Source organism: Somniosus microcephalus, chromosome 4 (assembly GCF_052327205.1).
Source record: "Somniosus microcephalus isolate GS21.2 chromosome 4, FLI_Smic_1.0, whole genome shotgun sequence".
NCBI classification, from domain to species: Eukaryota; Metazoa; Chordata; class Chondrichthyes; order Squaliformes; family Somniosidae; genus Somniosus; species Somniosus microcephalus.
Window position 1 is genome coordinate 259,718,453 of NC_140990.1, and position 17,909 is coordinate 259,736,361.

At 43.1% G+C, this 17,909-nt stretch overlaps 1 protein-coding gene across 3 annotated transcripts in view; it reads left to right on the forward strand.

Annotated features, from left to right (window-relative positions):
- The window catches only part of galnt13 (polypeptide N-acetylgalactosaminyltransferase 13), a 685,563-nt gene that overhangs the window by 643,829 nt on the left and 23,825 nt on the right, over window positions 1-17,909 (forward strand). Inside the window, exon 12 of one of the 3 annotated variants that reach the window (XM_085986310.1) lies at window positions 10,675-11,336. The exons of 1 other annotated variant lie outside the window; for it this stretch is intronic. In XM_085986310.1, coding sequence (XP_085842436.1) covers window positions 10,675-10,860 — 186 coding nt within the window. In that variant the 3' untranslated portion in view covers window positions 10,861-11,336. Of the gene's footprint in view, window positions 1-2,573; window positions 2,636-10,674; window positions 11,337-17,909 lie in introns of those variants that run through there. One more of the 3 variants, XM_085986312.1, reaches the window with a different exon arrangement.

Consider the following 17,909-nt stretch of genomic DNA (forward strand, 5'->3'; position numbering starts at 1 on the left):
CCAAATCATTTATAGTAATGTAAAACAAGAGGTCCCAAAACATATTCCTGAGACACAGCAATACCCACATTTTGCCAGACTGAAAAACATTTATTTACTCCTTGTCTAATTTCAGTCCTTTAACCATATCTGAATCCATGTTGTTGTGTAACCTTTAATATTCTGTTGTTGTGTGTGATTTTTGGTCATGCTTTTCTCTCACATTATAGCAATTTACAATGGTAAATGTTATCAACATTTCCCATTCAATTTTGCTGTGCCATTGTCATAATGTAGTTGGATTAGAAATTTAACTGGACCAGCCACATAAATACTGTGGCTGCAAGAGCAGGTCAGAGGCTGGGTATTCTGTGGCGAGTGTCTCACCTCCTGACTCCCCAGAGCCTTTCTACCATCTACAAGGCAGTAGTAAGGAGTGTGATGGAATACTCTCCACTTGCCTGGATGAGTGCAGCTGCAACAACACTCAAGAAGCTCGACACCATCCAAGACAAAGCAGCCCGCTTGATTAGCATCCCATCCACCACCTTAAACATTCACTCCCTCCACCACCGATGCACTGTGGCTGCAGTGTGTCTTTCCCGCCCCCCCCCCCCGCCCCCATTCTCTCAGACACCCCGCGTTCCCTTCCCCAATGGTCCCAAATCTTGCACCTCCTGCTCCCAAACTCCAGGACCATGTTCCAAAACTACCAACTCACATGCCCCTTATTACAACTCTCCACAACTCCTATATGTAATTCCTACACCCTATCATTTGGTGATGACCTGCAATATTTTCCTTGCCATCTTCTACTTTATCCTGGGCTTCGATAAAATGTATGAGATTAAACTACTGATTTACAGTTTCAGTTCAAAAATTGAAACCCTACAACCCCTACCCCACTGAGCAACATTTGCATTCTGCCCCTGCTCAGAGGCTGCATCATCCACTGGGCCCCCATCCCCCCTACTAAGGCAACTGTTGACCTTATCTCTCCCTTCCTCCATCTCCCCATGCTCCTTGCCCATTCCCTTCTCATCCCCTCTTCCTCTGCCTGTTCTCCCTCTTGCCCCCACCCTCTTTTCCCCCTCCTTCTCCCTTTTTTCTCCATTCCATCTCTTTCTCCCCCTCCACATCCCTTCTTTCTCCTTTCCATCCATCGCTCTCCCCTCACCTGTCTCCCCTCTTCCTCTTAAGCCCTGTGCTCCATTCCATCTCTCCCCTCTAGCCCCTCTCCCCTCTAATTGTCTCCCTCTCCCACCACTCTTCCCCTCCTCTCCTTTCTCCTCACCCCATCCCCAGTCTCCCTCCCTCCCTCTCCTCTCTGCCCTCCTCTCCGCCTCACTGCATCCCAAATTCCCATCCCCTGTCCTCACACTCTTCCCTCCTTCTTTGCCCAATGCCCTCTCCCCCTCTCCTATCCCTTCTTTCCTTCCCCCTCCTCTCCTCTCCTGTCCACCCACTCTATACCCAATCCTTCTCTCCATCTGCCCTCCCCTCTTCTCTCTCCCACTTCCCTTCTCCTTCCCTCTCCCTGCTCCTATTTGCCTCCTCTCGCCATCCCCACCTTGGTTTAGTAATCTCCTTGCCCTCTAACCTGGCTTGATCTGAAAAGTAACCATGGCCATGACTCCCTATGTGCATTGCCTTGGGAGATTGATGAGTATCTAATGTATATCTAATGTAGTCTAATTTAAAATATTTTAATATATACTTATTCACTTTTAGCCTCCTTTTCCCAAATTCTTAATATTTTGAAATTTTAATTTTTGTAAGTATAACTTTTCCAGTCCTCTTGCCATCTGGCTCTCCCTCTCAATTTCACACCGGGATGAAGAGAGACAATCATCAGGGGGACAGAGAGAGATTGAATAGGGAGAGAACGGGATGACAAAGAGAAAGATAGTGAGAAAAGGGAGAGGGAAATTGAGGGAGAACGATCAGGTGACTAAGAGATTAGGGTCAGAGAGATTGGTGACATTACAGAACACAGAGATGGATGAGTAAAACAAGAGGGGTTAGGTAGGGCAAGAAAGAGACAGAGGTACAGAGAGACCGTGGCAACAGAATAAGATAGACATAAAGAACAGGTGAGGACAGGACTTAGTGTGAGCAATGTAATAAAAGATCTACTGGTATTTACAAGTCTACATATAATCAGTAAAGCTCCCACACCTCAATGTTTTCATCCCCAGTCACCTTAAATACTCCAAACCCCTATCCCAGAGTTCCAACTGTCCCAACAGCACCTGTGCTCCCATTGCAAACCCTTACAAATCTCCTCACCCAATGCCAGAGCAGAACCTCTTACTCACCAGGAGCAGCAACACAGGAGATATGCCTGTATGCATTTTAAATACTGTAAATGTGCAGTTACAAAAAGCTTACTGATCCATCTATTTACAAACTACATGGTTGAATCTATTTTTTTTCTAAGATTGTTTGGCTTCTGTGTTGCCTACAAGGTTAAAACTAATTAGCTGACTATATGGCAAGCATACTATTGCTGTCAATAAAGTTATTTACAGCCATAATGAGGAATGAATTGCAGTTGCAAATCAAACAGGGAAAGTATTCTATTCCACCACCAGATGGAGCTAGTTATACACGTACATCCATTTTGATCTTTGAGCTGATCTCCATTAAAATATTGGTAAGTAAAAGTTAATTTCACATTTCCATGCTGAAATTTTATGTTAGTTCATTATTTTATTTCAATTAATTCATTGGATGATATATATATATATCAAAAATCATCTCCAAAATTCATGCGCAGTATTGTCAGTGATTGTTAATTACAAAAATAATATCTGTATTGTAAATACACTGCTGTGATGGTGTTGATGCAGAATTACATTATATACCATCAAGTAAGTATGTAATTCTGTCCAGTCCTCTTGCATAGAGTTTAGCGCTTTTGCTGTTAATACGAGTTAAATCAATATTAATTGTATGTTCGGAATTGCTGCCAGTCCTTCTGTACCCTGTGCCCACCCCCCCCATCCGATTGCCCTTTCTACCGAGATTACCGACCCCCTTTTAAGCATGCATTTCCAACGTGGCTCCATGGAGAATCCACTGCAATTCCTGCCCTCCCCCCTCCCCCGATCAGCAAGCTGTCAGCATTCGTTGCGTGCTGGTAGCTCATCAATATATATTGTGCAGCTGATTCGATTGGGCAAGTGTAGTGGACGCCCCGCCCACTGCCCGCCTGATTTGCACCACAGTTGAAAAACACCCCTGCGCTGAGATTCTTAACTCTGTTTTCAAACATTCTCCCACACTGCAGAACTATGAGGTATTAGCTGAGCAATTCTTGTTTATGGAAGGGATAGTCAGAAGGAATTTTCAGCAGGGAGTTAAGTGGTTCCCCGATACAATAAATAAATCTTTTAAAAAAATTAATAAAATAGATTTGGTGGCTCAATGGGTACAACACTTCTTTTATCTCTGCCAAGTCTCCTCTCTACCTGGTTCCAAAAGGGAAGAGAACACAACACTGAACTGTCCACAATTTACCAGCAATTAGCAATAAATTGAGCGTCTCACTCAAGCAAAAAGGATGGCTGGTGTGGGAAATAAAAAATATCACATGTGGCAGGAGGGAATATTCTACTGAGGCTGCGGTTAAAGTATGTGGTTGGTGTAAAGTGAAGGAAACATTATGCCACATGTAACTCTCTGATACCTGGCCTGGGAATGCTTTGTTTGAGCACTGGCTGGCAGAATTGGAAAATGTTCTGTTCTCCAGCATTCGTATTCCTTCCTTTGATGAATACAAAGCAATTCATCCAAATAAATATTGAAAATGTGCTCAGGTACTGGAAACAAGCTCTAAATCTGTTGCAGGACTGAGGTTGCTATGGAAACTGAAAATTCTCTGGTTAAGAATGTCTATTCCATTTGTCTTCTGATTTAATAAAATGGACTCCTGAATGCGAGCTGTGACAACTTATAGTCATCAATATTTATACATTAGGAGTTTTATTTCAAATATGTTTTTATACTGATGGTTTGTGTAAATTTTCATTCTTAAATATCTTTATTGTTTTCTAGAATAATTTTTACTAATCAGATTTTTCTAACTTTTTTTCAAACTAAAAGGGTAGATGAATATATTTGGTGCTTTGAATTAAAAAATGGAAATCACTTGCGTATTCCATTGGGAGTATGGCATCAAATGGAAAACTGGTTCAAATTGGATAGAAGGGGGAAATCAAATGGTGGGTCATTGCAGTAAACCTAGCAACCAGAAGGACTGCAGCATTGGCAAAGGCCCATGAAGACATTGGGGTAGATTTTCCCGAACCTGTCGGGAAGAAGGCGGGACTTCCCCTTTTGGGTTTTTGACCCATCTACTTCGACGTCTGGCCAATCCGCGCGATTTTCCCTTTATTAACCTTGTTGAGCCCGCCCAGCGGGCTCAGCAGGCCAATTAAGGGCCACCCGGCAACAGGTGACATCACAGACTGCAATTTCATCTGTCAAGAGTTTTTGACAGATGAAATATCAGTGTTCCACAGCTGTTTGAAGCTGTCAAACACTGACAGTCTGAGTTCTGACATGAGTCATTCTGCACAGACTCAGTTAGAACTCTTACCGGCACTCAAAGCTGAAGGCTGTCACTTTTGACAGATTGCAGCCGTTCAGCTTTCAGTTCCGGCTGAGTGATGGGCTCCCGACGGCTACAGGAAGAAAGGCTGTGAAGGTAAGTACAGGTAAGTAAAAGTTCTTTACACACTTTAGACACACCAAACACACTTACCTTTACACTCATGCACCCATCACTCACCTGAGCGCCAACATCGCGACCCCTCCAACTCCTTCAACCCGACGGCCCGCCTGCTCTAACCTGGCGTGGTTTGGAGCCGTCGGGGAAACCCACACGAAACCCCTCAAAATAGGGATTAGGCTAAAAACTGCCTGTTAACTATCTGTTAACAGGCAGTTAATTGGCACTAATCCCTTCCCGCCTGGTTTCGGCGGGTCCCAGTGCGGGGCGGGTACCCGCCGCACCTGAAACTTACGTGGGGCGGGGTTTTGGGCGGGATGGTGTCAGGACCCCCAAATTCGGGGTTTTCAGCCCCCGCCCGACGGCTGGGGGAAAATCGGGGCCATTATTTAGCCTTCCTCTCATCTGGGAGAATGATGCATGGGATATAAAAGTGATAAAATACAAATTAACTTACCAAAAAAAAAAGTAACTACTTAATGATCATAGTTTGTAGGATCTACACTCAAAGAGTCTTTATGCAACAGGCATTTTGTGTTGACTTGTGGCTTGCCCCCTTGGTATGTTGTCCTCACCAAGCCACAAGTGCAACTGTTGGGACAAAAGTGATTTAACTTTTTCAAACACCTACTGTTGATATGTGCTCTCCAATCATTGTAAATATATTCTAAAATAAAATTCTCAGACAACAAATAGTGAAACTGATTGCTGGAAAGACTTTTTCAAGCATGACAGATGAGAATTTAATTCATAGGAAAAATATTTCCATTCACTGTTTCTCAGAACAAGAGTCAACACAGTGATTTGATTTTCAAAAGTCCATTACGCTATAAGATGGAGGCTACATCTGCCAAATAGGCACTGCACCTCCAGCAATGACTTCAGTCACAGAGATGTGACAGCAACAATCTCAGAATTATTACTGGTAGCCAACCAACTGCGTCATAAATTTAGCTCAAAACTATCAACATATTTCATTGACCCTTACAAATATACAGAAAAACACGCGGTGATTAAATATCTTACAACACATGGTCAATGCAGCTACTGTCAATCTGTCATTGTACTTGGGTAACCTTCCAATCACTGTCATTTATCCTTTGGTTAACATGCTCATAGTCACAATCTTTTGTTTTCAAAATTTGAAGATTACATGTTTGAGCTAGGTTCATGTTTTTAATTGTTACAGATGATCACTTGAGTGTAATCTGTGACAGTGAAACTGTGCTCATATTCTCGATTTCAATCTGCAGAAGGGTACGCTCAGTTTAAAGGCTTCTTATTTCAGCTACTGTCCTTAAAGTGAATGTTGACTACAAAACATTAAGGAAAGCATATGGCTGAATTAATTTAAGGGCAGCGCCTTGAATAACACATTGATTGCATGACTAGGTAATTACCTTACATTGAGTGAGTCCCTAGAGAGGGTTCGGGTCATTGAAATTATTATACATCTGCCGAAGTAATTGCTTCTGGTTAAGTATAATTTAACTAATACGACATATGTACTAAGCTCTGGTCTGCTTAGGATTTGTAGAGAGGACAATCTCTGACCAGGAGTGATAACATTTGAAATGATTGAGTTTTTATGCTTCTTCACTAATAGAACAGAGGCACGTGGGAATATGATTTTGAGGTAAGTTTGTTGTGAAATCACCCCTATTACCTGAATATCTGTTTAAATGTTCCACAGTACCTTTAACTCTGCACAGCACTGAAGCACTAGAGCACACACACACTTCACCACCATTTTATATTTTTTCAAGTATCCTAATAATGACTTTATTCAAACTCATTTCCAATAAGCTTTTGTGTGATTTATTCATACAGTCATGAATATTTTATGTTTGGTAACTAGCATTCAGCATAATCTGGCAAATGTAGTGTATCCAAGTATAGTCCATGAAAATCATAGCGAACCGTGACTGTAATAAGAAGTTTTGATTAAAATCCCCATTGATCAATCTAATTTACTATTTTCACACTGCCAGTGCAGAAAAAAGTTGTTAAGAGATACATTCAGGTCCATAAATGAAAATATTAAAATATATATTTATTTAGAATATACCACATTATCCACAAGAGCATGAAGCCTTTATAAAATTGGCAAACTCAACTCATCAAAACATGTCTCTTTGAATAATAAAATATATTTATTATATAGTGGGCTTTTTTTAATTTTTACTCAACTTGTAACATAATACTGCGGCCTGCTTCATAATGTGTGCTGGCACTTAGCTGTATCAATTAGATTAGTTTGGAAGTGAAATTACATGGCTTTATGCCAAAACTATTTTAGATTTTGTCATTTTCCCATTATCTGTGAGCACTGTCTGTCTATTGCAATAATTGCTCTTGTAGGTAATCCTCCATCTATTTTTACATGTACAATAGTGACTTATTATTCCTGCAATATGTCATTTTATGCAAATTGTAATACAACAGAAATGCATGCTATCCAGCTGATAGACCAAATTTAAACATTTTCTTAAATGTTATTTAGATTTTTTTTAACAATTAAATTATTTGTGTGAATGTTTATTATAGAGTATGTGACTTTTGAAAATTCTGTATTGCTCAATGTAGCCACTCATTCATGTTCAATTAGTTTGGGTTCTGCTGTAAAAACTGTGTCTGAGGTTGTTAACTTTAGTATTTATTTACATATGCAAGTAGTGAATCACTATCAGTATCAACTGTAAAATTTATATCTAAAACCCATGGAAAGAATTCCTCTTGTTGCTTTGTGATACATCAGTACTAAAAGATGTGTAGTGACATCTTTAGAACAAGTCCGTTTTTCTATAAATACTGTACTGAGGTAGCTATCACATAGCGACCAGAGGAATTTTAATCCTACTATGTGAGAAGAGAATCTATCCATCTGTGTGTTATCTTGTATCAGACCTCTGGAACACAGACTATTTACCAAGTTTAATAGACCAGTCCTAAACAATATCAGAAATAAAATCAGAAAATGCTGGAAACACTCAGCAGGCCAAGCAGCATCAGTGGAGAGAGAAACAGAGTTAGTGGGCCTGGTATTTACAGGGAGGAGGGGAGGGTGCAAGTGAGGCCTAAAATGGCCGAAGAACCTTGCAGGACCTCATTAACATCTTGTAGCTCTGTCTCCTGCCTGCAGCCTGAGCCCTTGGGGGCAGTACCCAGCAATCGGGGAGGGGGTGGAGGTTGGCAATTGGGAGGGGGTGCAGAGGCCTGCGATCAGGAGGCTGGTGATCGGGGCTGGGGGGGTGGTGGGGTGGAGGCTGGTGATTGGGGTGGGGAGGGAGGGTGGGGTAGAGGCTGGTGATTGGGGCTGGGGAGGGGGGTGGGTTGGGGGCTGGGATGGAGGCTGGTAATCGGGGCTGGGGAGGGGGGGTGGGAGGCTGGTGATTGGGGCTGGGGGGGTGGGGTGGAGGCTGGCGATTGGGGCTGGGGAGGGAGGGGGGTGGAGGCTGGTGATTGGGGATGGGGGGGTGGGATCGGGGCTGGGGAGGGGGGTGGGTGAGGTGGAGGCTGGTGATCGGGGCTGGGGAGGGGTGGGGTGGAGGCTGGTGATTGGGGCTGGGGAGGGGGGTGGGGTGGAGGCTGGTGATCGGGACTGGTGGGCGTGGGGTGGAGGCTGGTGATCGGGGCTGGGGAGGTGGGGTGGAGGCTGGTGATTGGGGCTGGGGAGGGGGGTGTGGTGGAGGCTGGTGATCGGGGCTGGGGAGGAGGCTGGTGATCGGGGCTGGGGAGGGGGATGGGGTGGAGGCTGGTGATTGGGGCTGGGGAGGGGGGTGGGGTGGAGGCTGGTGATCGGGGCTGGGGGGTGGTGGGGTGGAGGCTGGTGATCGGGGCTGGGGAGGTGGGGTGGAGGCTGGTGATTGGGGCTGGGGAGGGGGGTGTGGTGGAGGCTGGTGATCGGGGCTGGGGAGGAGGCTGGTGATCGGGGCTGGGGAGGGGGATGGGGTGGAGGCATGTTGACCGGGGCTGGGGAGGGGGTGGGGTGGAGGCTGGTGATTGGGGCTGAGGGAGGGGTGGGGTGGAGGCTGGTGATCAGGGCTGGGGGGGGAGTGGGGTGGAGGCTGGTGATCGGGGCTGGGGGAGGGGTGGAGTGGAGGCTGGTGATTGGGGCTGGGGGAGGGGTGGGGTGGAGGCTGGTAATCGGGGCTGGGGAGGGGGGGTGGGGTGGAGGCTGGTGATCGGGGCTGGGGTGGGGCCGAAGGCTTCCTTGAGGGGCCTGGGGGAAGCACTTCTGCTCTTCCTGCCCTTCAAGGAGTGCTGAAGCAGCCACTTAGCTTGGGGACCGACAGCTGCCGCCTTTATTTCCCTGCCGAGTTTCCGAACCCCGGGAAATCCGTGCAGCAACAGTAAATTTCAAATTGGGCTCCCAGTTATACTGTTGGAGCCCAATTGAAATATGTTAGTGAGATGTCTCGCTGCTTCACGGTGGGACTCTCGGTCGCCCTTATATCTGCCGGTATAAAAATGGCAGCAGGCACGTGTGCGGAAGGTTGAAGTTGCCTTCCGCTCATTTCACTTTTTAACTCCCTCCCCCCGACCTTCTCCCACTGATCGTGGTGGGTTAATATCCAGGCCAATGTTTCAGGTTGATGGCCAACACTAGTATTGTGCAGTACAGTACATAGATAACTGGGTTATTGTTTGTCTACTATTTATGGAAGAAATTCATGGACTTTGTTTATTTAGATTATAGTTTAATGCAATATACTTCTGTTCATTGTGGCAATGGCTGTATTTCTGGAAATTAATGGTGTGCTATAAAAAAAAGTTTGCTATCATTACACATTCAGTAATCTTTTGCCAGTGATTGACTCACTATACGTGAAAAGTGCCTGATGCCTCAGAACAGCAAGATAGTGCAGATGGACTGCAGTAAATGAGTTATCATTAGGAATATCAGAATAATATGCATAGACTGCATGAGACATAAATTATCAATAGTGATCCCATGAAATCTAATAGGTTCTCCACAATCCTTATCTAATAATAAAATAGTTTAGGTAATACAGGTTTCACTTTAAGTAGTAAAAACATCAGATGAATATTTGCTGAAAGAATTTTGGAGTGTGTAGTGAGAATCTTTAGCTGCTATATGGAAAATATACACATTGGCTGTGAAGCGCTTTGGGGCATCCTGAGATCGTGAAAGTACTATAAAATGCAAGTTCTTTCTTTGTTAGCCTTGAAATTCTGTGGGAGTTGCACTAGGTTTCTGCCATTTCCAAGATTTTCCCTACTGCCTTCGAAGGGCAGAGCCTCTGTATGACCTTTACTAAGGCAAATAATAGGCAGGGTCTCCCTCAGCCAGAGCTCCTGCTCCTGCTCCTGAGTTGGAACCAGTCATTTGTGTGGCAACCTGTATTCTGAGTGATTGGAGGTGTACTGGCCTCCACAAGGACACATTCCCCCTTCTCCCCCCCCCGTCCCCCCAGGCAAACAGCCTGTACTCCTGCCCACACCACCCCCAACCCCCGCCTTGGAGATTTTTTTTAAGTAAACAGATCAGCCCCTTTGCTTGAGGACCTGTAGGAACATAGGGGGGTGGGGGCGGGAGCCTATGCAACCCTCCCTCTTCCCCTCACCATGGGCAGGCAGGCACCAGAGACTAGAGGAGCACCCGAAATGGCTCTTGTAGTCACCTGGCCCATGAAAATGAGTTGTCATCTGTTGACCCAGCGAAATCCAGCAGGCCCAGCGCTGGAAGTAACAGGCGCAATTTCAGCATATCCTCTGGGATCGTTCCTGAGGAATCTTAGGGACCATTGTTTTTCATTTATATGTCACATTATAAATAAGAGGGATGAAATATAGTTTATTATTAGATTGGCTCTCTACACTTAGGTTAAATTTAAATTCATGTTTTTCCATTTCTCATTGTAAATGGTTTAGTGCTTTGCCTTTCCAATTGTATATTTCTGCATGTTCTAGCTCTTCATTTCTTTTCTGTCACACAGAAGCACATATTTGTTCATATAGATAGCCAATTATGCCTATCAACTAGGAAACTGGACAATGGGAGCTATGTTCCTGCTGTGGAGAGCTGCACTGACAGCCCTTTGCATCTGTGGATCCTAAGAAACTATACTCGTCAAGAAGTTTTCAGGAATATTTTTTACAGTCCAACTGATTATTTTCTTTAACATAACCTAAAAGGTAGAGGTCAGTAATTTAATCATGCTTTGTAAAATTGTGTTGTGGTAGCTAATTAGTATTTATGGTTATAGTACTGATTAGAATTGAGCCATGTGTATCTTTACATTGCTATTTTGATTACAAATGGGGAATATGTATGTCAGGAACTGTTGAACTGTTGATTGGCAGAAAATAAATCACTCAGTGACCCTGACTGCATTAATCAAAAGTTATGTTGCCAATAATAAGTGTTTGCTTTTCCTAATCCACCAATTCCCAATGTTCATCTATTTTCACTATACAGTATTAAGGGTACTGAAAATCATTTCTTTTAGCAAATAAGACACCTGTTTTTCTCCATAGTAACAAGAAAATCATATTCTCAGAACTTACACATTTCAAAAGCAGCATTCCTGCACCTTTGTCGGTGGATCATTAGTTACAGAGAGTAAAGGGTATTCTCCAATTTTTTTTGTTACAAGAAGAATTTCACTCCCAATTTGTATGCTTGCTGTGGAATGATGCATAGTGAGCAGTTGATATGTTCTTGTTGCATGTGGTGATTGTATGTTTGATCCTGTGATGCTGAAGTATCACTAAAAAACTTCTACTGGTCACTTGTGGAAAGCGTAAAAAATTAAGCAATTTGAAGGTTACATGTATTGTATAAAAAGTACTCATTCTATTTCTCAATAGCAAAACAACATACAGGGCCATGTCACAGAATATCAAATATCACAAAATAATCCAAAAGTTAGACTAAGTAGGTTTTCTTACAATTAAAAGGATTCCATTTATGAACAAGTATGACTGTAAAGGATGCTTCAGGAATTTTGAGAAAATCCAGTAAAATACAGATATGTGAACTTATGAAACAATAAAATTGGAGAGATCCTATTTATTCTGCACTTCAATTTTCCTTTGCAGCTGTAGACTATACATCCCATTCTAATGGACCACTGAACTGCTTGAGATTACAAACTTATTGAAGTTGTTTCAAAATCTTACTGACCTACTAAAAAGATATGGGCCCCAAATATTCTTGGGTCCCTGATCCACTGCTGGAAGTCCAGTGGGGAGGGATTTCCAGCCACCAGTTGATTCCAACATTAACCCCATCAAAAATCCTGGGGTCTGGTAATTTGAATGTTGTTGGGAGGCAAAAGGACATAAGTCCTGCCAGTAATTGGTTACTTGCACCAGGCGAGCCCAGAAAACCCATTGAGGGGTGGGGGTGGGTGGGGCGAGGCGGGGCGGGGAGTGCCCAGACCCAGTGCTACCTGCAGTAGTTTACAGTGTGTAGACTCAAAATTAAATTGGCATTTGAACCAATTGCAAAACAGGTCTGCAAACTTTTCCAAGCATGATGTGGAGGTACTGTTAACTGAAATATATTAAAGGAGGAATCTTACACTTAGTTGGGCTGGCAAGAAAACACACTATTCAACTGTGTGTATAATACGGAAGGAGCATAGCATATGGCTAATATCCTAAATCCTAGTACCTGGATACTGTGGTTGGCAGACATGCCTAGCTTCATGAAGTGCCTCTTGTTCTTCTTCCATTTCATCCTTCACCATGTGACCAAGTATATTGGGATTCTCATAGGAAATGGGCAGAAATTGTTTATGGCCCATTTTCGGGTGCATAACCAATGATCAACCGATAGCACGTGCTCCAACTGGGGGGCCCAAGGCTGGCCCAAAATTAGATTTCATTAACATTATTTGCACAAGCTGCCGGTGGCTCGCCAGCAGCCCAAAGCTAAGTCCCAGGATCTGCTCTGCTCATCGCAATCTAATTTCCCAGAGGTGTAGTAAAACAGACATTAGGCACTTCATTAACATATGCAATGGGCCTAACAACCTGTTTAGGCAGCCACCTGGAACACTTAACAAAAGGGCCCCCTTTTAGCCATGGCCGAAACACATGCACAGATCATGTGCAGGCCTTCCCGTTGCTAAATTTGTCATTGTTATGCTTGTTTTATGCCCAAAAAATAGGCACGGTGCATACCAATTTCTACCCGGGGGGGGGGGGGGGAGGGGGTTTGCCAGCCCAATGATAAGTCCCAGGATCTGCTTCGCTCATCGCAAACTAATTTCCCAGAGGGGTCCTAAAATGGGAATTATGTATGTCATTAACATATGCCCTCAACTTTTACATACTTGGATCTTTCCAAATGCGACAGGTAACTTTGTAACATCAGCCAATTTACAGTGCATACATGTTTCTACCCCCCACCGTCCCCAGGTTTTAGTCTCTATAGTCTTCTGAGAAGTTCCCTTGTGGCCCCACCTACTCCAAGGTGCTGCCAAAGTGAGGGCCAAGGTTTCAGGTGTCCAGTTTAAAAAAAAATAATTATTCCAAATTAACCCAAATATTTCCCCTTTAATAGCCTACTGCCTTGTTCGCAGCAGGTCCTGACAAGCAAATCTATTTTATACACCCATACTTTGCCGAAATGGCTGAATTTATGATGGACAACATACTTATTGCATCAGTTTCCTATGTCTAACAGTAGGAAGCAGGCACTACATGTGCATGCACCCAATTCGATTGATTACCACCCAATTTGTGCTCTATCGCAAATTCTAACAGATCCAGGATCCACCCCAAAATCTGATGTCCGCCCCTCCCCCAACCCCCCCTCTTTGCTGGCAATTCACCAAAGATAGACCCAACACCACCCACCCCCCCCCCCACCCATCCAAGGAATTTTGGGACCATAGAATTTCCTTTGTGGTGGGATGAGTCCTTCAGCTTAAAGTAATTGTGAGACCTGGGAAGTATTTTTAACTTGTTTGTAGGTAGATAAAAATGTGCCCTGATTCTTATCATGTAAGCAAGAGCCAGTTTTTAAAATTTGTTTGTTTCCAATGTTGATAAATTTTAGCATTTAAGAATTTGAATCTCATGTAACAGGTACAATAGCAAACAGTGGTGCTCCTTCTTGAATGTGGTATTTATGTCAATTCATCTTATTAATGTGTGATTCATTCCTTTGCATTGATACGTAGGTTTTACTCATTCTCTCTCGTGTTCTCTCGCTTTTTATATTTAATTTCAAGCAAGAGATTGGGCAGATTTTTAGGGTTGGGTCTGATTGGTTAAAACAGGCACAAAGCATACCAATTTAGCAGTGTGATGGTCTGCGCCCAACCTGTGCAGGCGTTGGTCCCACTGCTAAATTCGTGGAGCTCTTTTATGGGTTCCAGGCAGATGCCTAAAACAGGCATTAGTCCCAAGGGCCTAATGCCTGTTACAAGTCCCCTTTTCAAAATTTGTTGGCAATGAGCAGGGTAGGCATTGAGTCAGGATTATTTAGCGTCCTCCGCAGCCGGCAATGTAAGATAAATAACGCTATTAATAGTCTTTTACTGCATCTGACTGACTCTTTTCATAATATTATTCAAAATGGGCTATTTTCTTCTCCACTTTTTCAAAATAGGTTTTGTCTTTCTCAGAGCCTATTTTTAAAATAAAATCAATGATGTAGGAGTGGCAATATTCTAACCAGGTTTGTGGTATGTACTTTTTGACTTTAATGGGAAAAAATCCTTTCAGGAAACTATTCTCAGCTAGATAGTCAGATGTAACCAAGACTGAAACCAGGTATGTAAAAAAGCTGTATTGCTACCATATTCAGATCCTTTAACTGATTCAGGGTGTTGCATCAATTTAAATTTACTTACAGTTCGGAATTAAAGTAAAATTTAAAAAGACTTTCTCTGAGAAATCAACATTTATTCGAAGAATGATTGCAATGTAACAGACTACATATTAAAACTTTGTCATACAAATATTAAAAAGAACTATAGGATGAGATTCAGCTGTTGTATTTGATGCTCACAACATAATCCTTGTCAGAGGCTCAGAGTTATCTTTGGTAAAGATTACATTTGGTAATGTGCTGGAATAATTTAATTTTTGAGGAATATTAATTAGTTTATTTTAGTCAAAACATTTTGTGCTGCTTTTCATCACCAAGATGGTGACATTTTTGGTGAGCAATATCCCACACCCGATCATCGGCAGGAGTACAGGCAATGTCATATTGGCATAGGCAGCTTCCTGTGTCGCTTGCCTGAAACTGGCATTAGGCCTATTACATATGTAAATAAGGGGCCTAACCCTGTTTTAGGATCCCTGTACTCCTTCTGGATCCACAGGATTCCTGAGGGCCTCTGCTAGCCCATGATCAGCCCCCCTCCCATTGTCCTCCACCCCCCCCCCCCAAAAAAAAAAAAATTAGGGCTGCCGATGCATAAATTGGAATACTGGCAGTAGACGAGCTGCCTCTGATGACGCAACAGGCAGCCAATTACTGAAATGAAACCCAAGGTCCAATTTCAGATCAAGCCTCGGGCCTCCCAGTTGGGGCACGTGCTCAATACATGCCATTGGATATGCACCAGAGAACTGGCCATAGCCAATTTTTACACTGTTGATTCTTTTGAGAGTTACGTATCCAACAGCTAGGATGGATATTTTCAGCTAAATTTTCGACACTTAATTCTCATGTCTACACCATGATTCCCTTTGCTAAAGCATGTTGCAAGTGATAATATATGCCATTATTATCTTAATGGCAAGAAACTTGAAAGTACTGAAGTACAAAGGGATCTGGGGGTCCTGGTGCACGAAACTCAAAAGGTTAGTATGCAGGTGCAGCAAGTGATTAAGAAGGCCAATGGAATGTTGGCTTTCATTGCTAGGGGGATAGAATATAAAAATAGGGAGGTATTGCTTCAGTTGTACAAGGTATTGGTGAGACCGCACCTGGAATACTGCATACAGTTTTGGTGTCCATACTTAAGAAAGGACATACTTGCTCTCGAGTCAGTACAAAGAAGGTTCACTCGATTAATCCCGGGGATGAGGGGATGGACATATGAGGAGAGGTTGAGTAGATTGGGACTCTACTCATTGGAGTTCAGAAGAATGAGAGGCGATCTTATTGAAACATATAAGATTATGAAGGGGTTGGATCGGGTGGATGCAGGGAGGATGTTCCAGATGATGGGTGAAACTAGAACTAGGGGGCATAGTCTTAGAATAAGGGGCTGCTCTTTCAAAACTGAGATGAGGAGGAACTACTTCACTCAGAGGGTGGTAGGTCCATGGGATATGCTGCCCCAAAAAGCTGTCGAAGCTACATCATTACATAAATTTAAAACAGAAATAGACAGTTTCCTAGTAGAAAAGGGAATTAAGGGTTACGGGGAGCGGGCAGGAATTTGGACATGAGTCTAGGTTCGGATAGGTCATGGCCCTGTGGGTAGCGGAGCGGGCCCAGGGGCCGTGTAGCCTGATCCTGCTCCTGTTTTCGTGTGTCTAATGCTGTTAAATTCAGGAGATAGTCCTGTCATAGTGGATTGGCGGTTAGGATCAGATCAGCCATGATCTTATTGAATGGCGGAGCAGGCTCGAGGGGCCAATTGGCCTACTCCTGCTCCTATTTCTTATGTTCTTATGTTCTTATAAAATCACATACAGAGATGTTGTTCTGATAGTTTGCCCTTTGACCTGTACTGGGATGTAATCCCATATCCATTGCAGCATAATTGAACACTTACTAAACTTCTCCCTGTGAAGTTGTAACAGATGCTTGCTTGCATTTTCAGTCATTATGCATATTTTAAGCTTTATTACTTTATGGTTGTTAATTTTGGCTGAAAGAATCACTTCCTGTGGGACTGAAGATGAACTGCTTACATGTTGAGAGCAAAAGGAAATGCAATTTTGCAAATAAATCATGATTAAAAAAAAAATAAAACAATAACTTACTAGAGGTTTGTGCTCAAAGTGAGTAGGAGGCCTCGAGGATCCTGCAGGCACTGGCACAGTATCAATACACTAAGATTACACGTGGTATGTTTGGGACTGTTACTCAGATGCTTTGATAATCATATAGATTGTACCAAAACTAATTTGCTATAAACAAAGGTGTGAAGGCAAGAGAAGTCAAGCACATGGAGCTTGGAAATGTTGGACTTGACAAAAGGCCAGAGTGGTCACCATGGAAAAGACATGGGCAATGACAGAATAAAGAAGTTGATCGGCTGGGAGAAAATGGGCCTTTGAGTATGTTAAGCAGAAAGTTTATGTAAAAAGACAGGAAGCAAAATAGGGACTAAATGCAAAACAACAATAACTTGCATTTATACACTGCCTTTAATGTAGGAAAATGTCCCAAGGCACTTCACTGAACTGTAATGAGAGAAAAATTGACACAACATCAAAGAAGTAGAAACAACAACAGAAAATGCTGGAAAAACTCAGCAGGCCAGGCAACATCCGTGGAGAGAGAAATAGAGTCAACGTTTCAGGTCGAAACCCTTCGTCAGGACCCTGAGTTTGTGGTGGGGACAAAAGACAACGGCGTCCATCTCCCCAATATTTAACTGAAGGAAATTGCAGCCCATCTAGGACTGGATGTCAGACAAGCAGGCTGACAATATAGAGGCAGTGAAGGTGTCGAGAGGGGTGGTGGACAGAGATAGCTGTGTGTTGTCAGTGTACATGTGGAACTTGACGTCATGTCTTCGGACAGCATATATATTAGGAATAGGAAGGGAGAAAGAATAGATCCTTGGGGGATTTAAGAGGTAACGGTGTGGGTCCAGGAAGAGAAGCTATTGCTGAAGATTCTCTGGCTACAATTAGATAGGTAAGCGTCGAAGCAAAAGAGTGAAGTCCCATTTAGCTGGACAATGGAGTAGAGGCGTTTGAGGAGGATGGCGTGGTTGACCGTGTCAAAGGCTGCAGAGAGGTCAAGATGGATAAGGAGGGATAATGCACCGTGGTCACGGTCACAGAGGATGTCATTTAAGACTTTTATTAAGGCCGTTTCAGTGCTGCATAGGGACGAAAACCTAATTAGAGAGGTTGAAGCATGGAGTGTGGGAAAGATTCAGGATAATAAAGCATAGATGTTCAAACTGACGATATCCTAGGAGGTCCCTGATATCATCATATTTCTGAACTTTGGTATATATTTATCTGTATTGCATTATTTCTGTTGCTATATTAATAAAATACTTTATACAGTGTT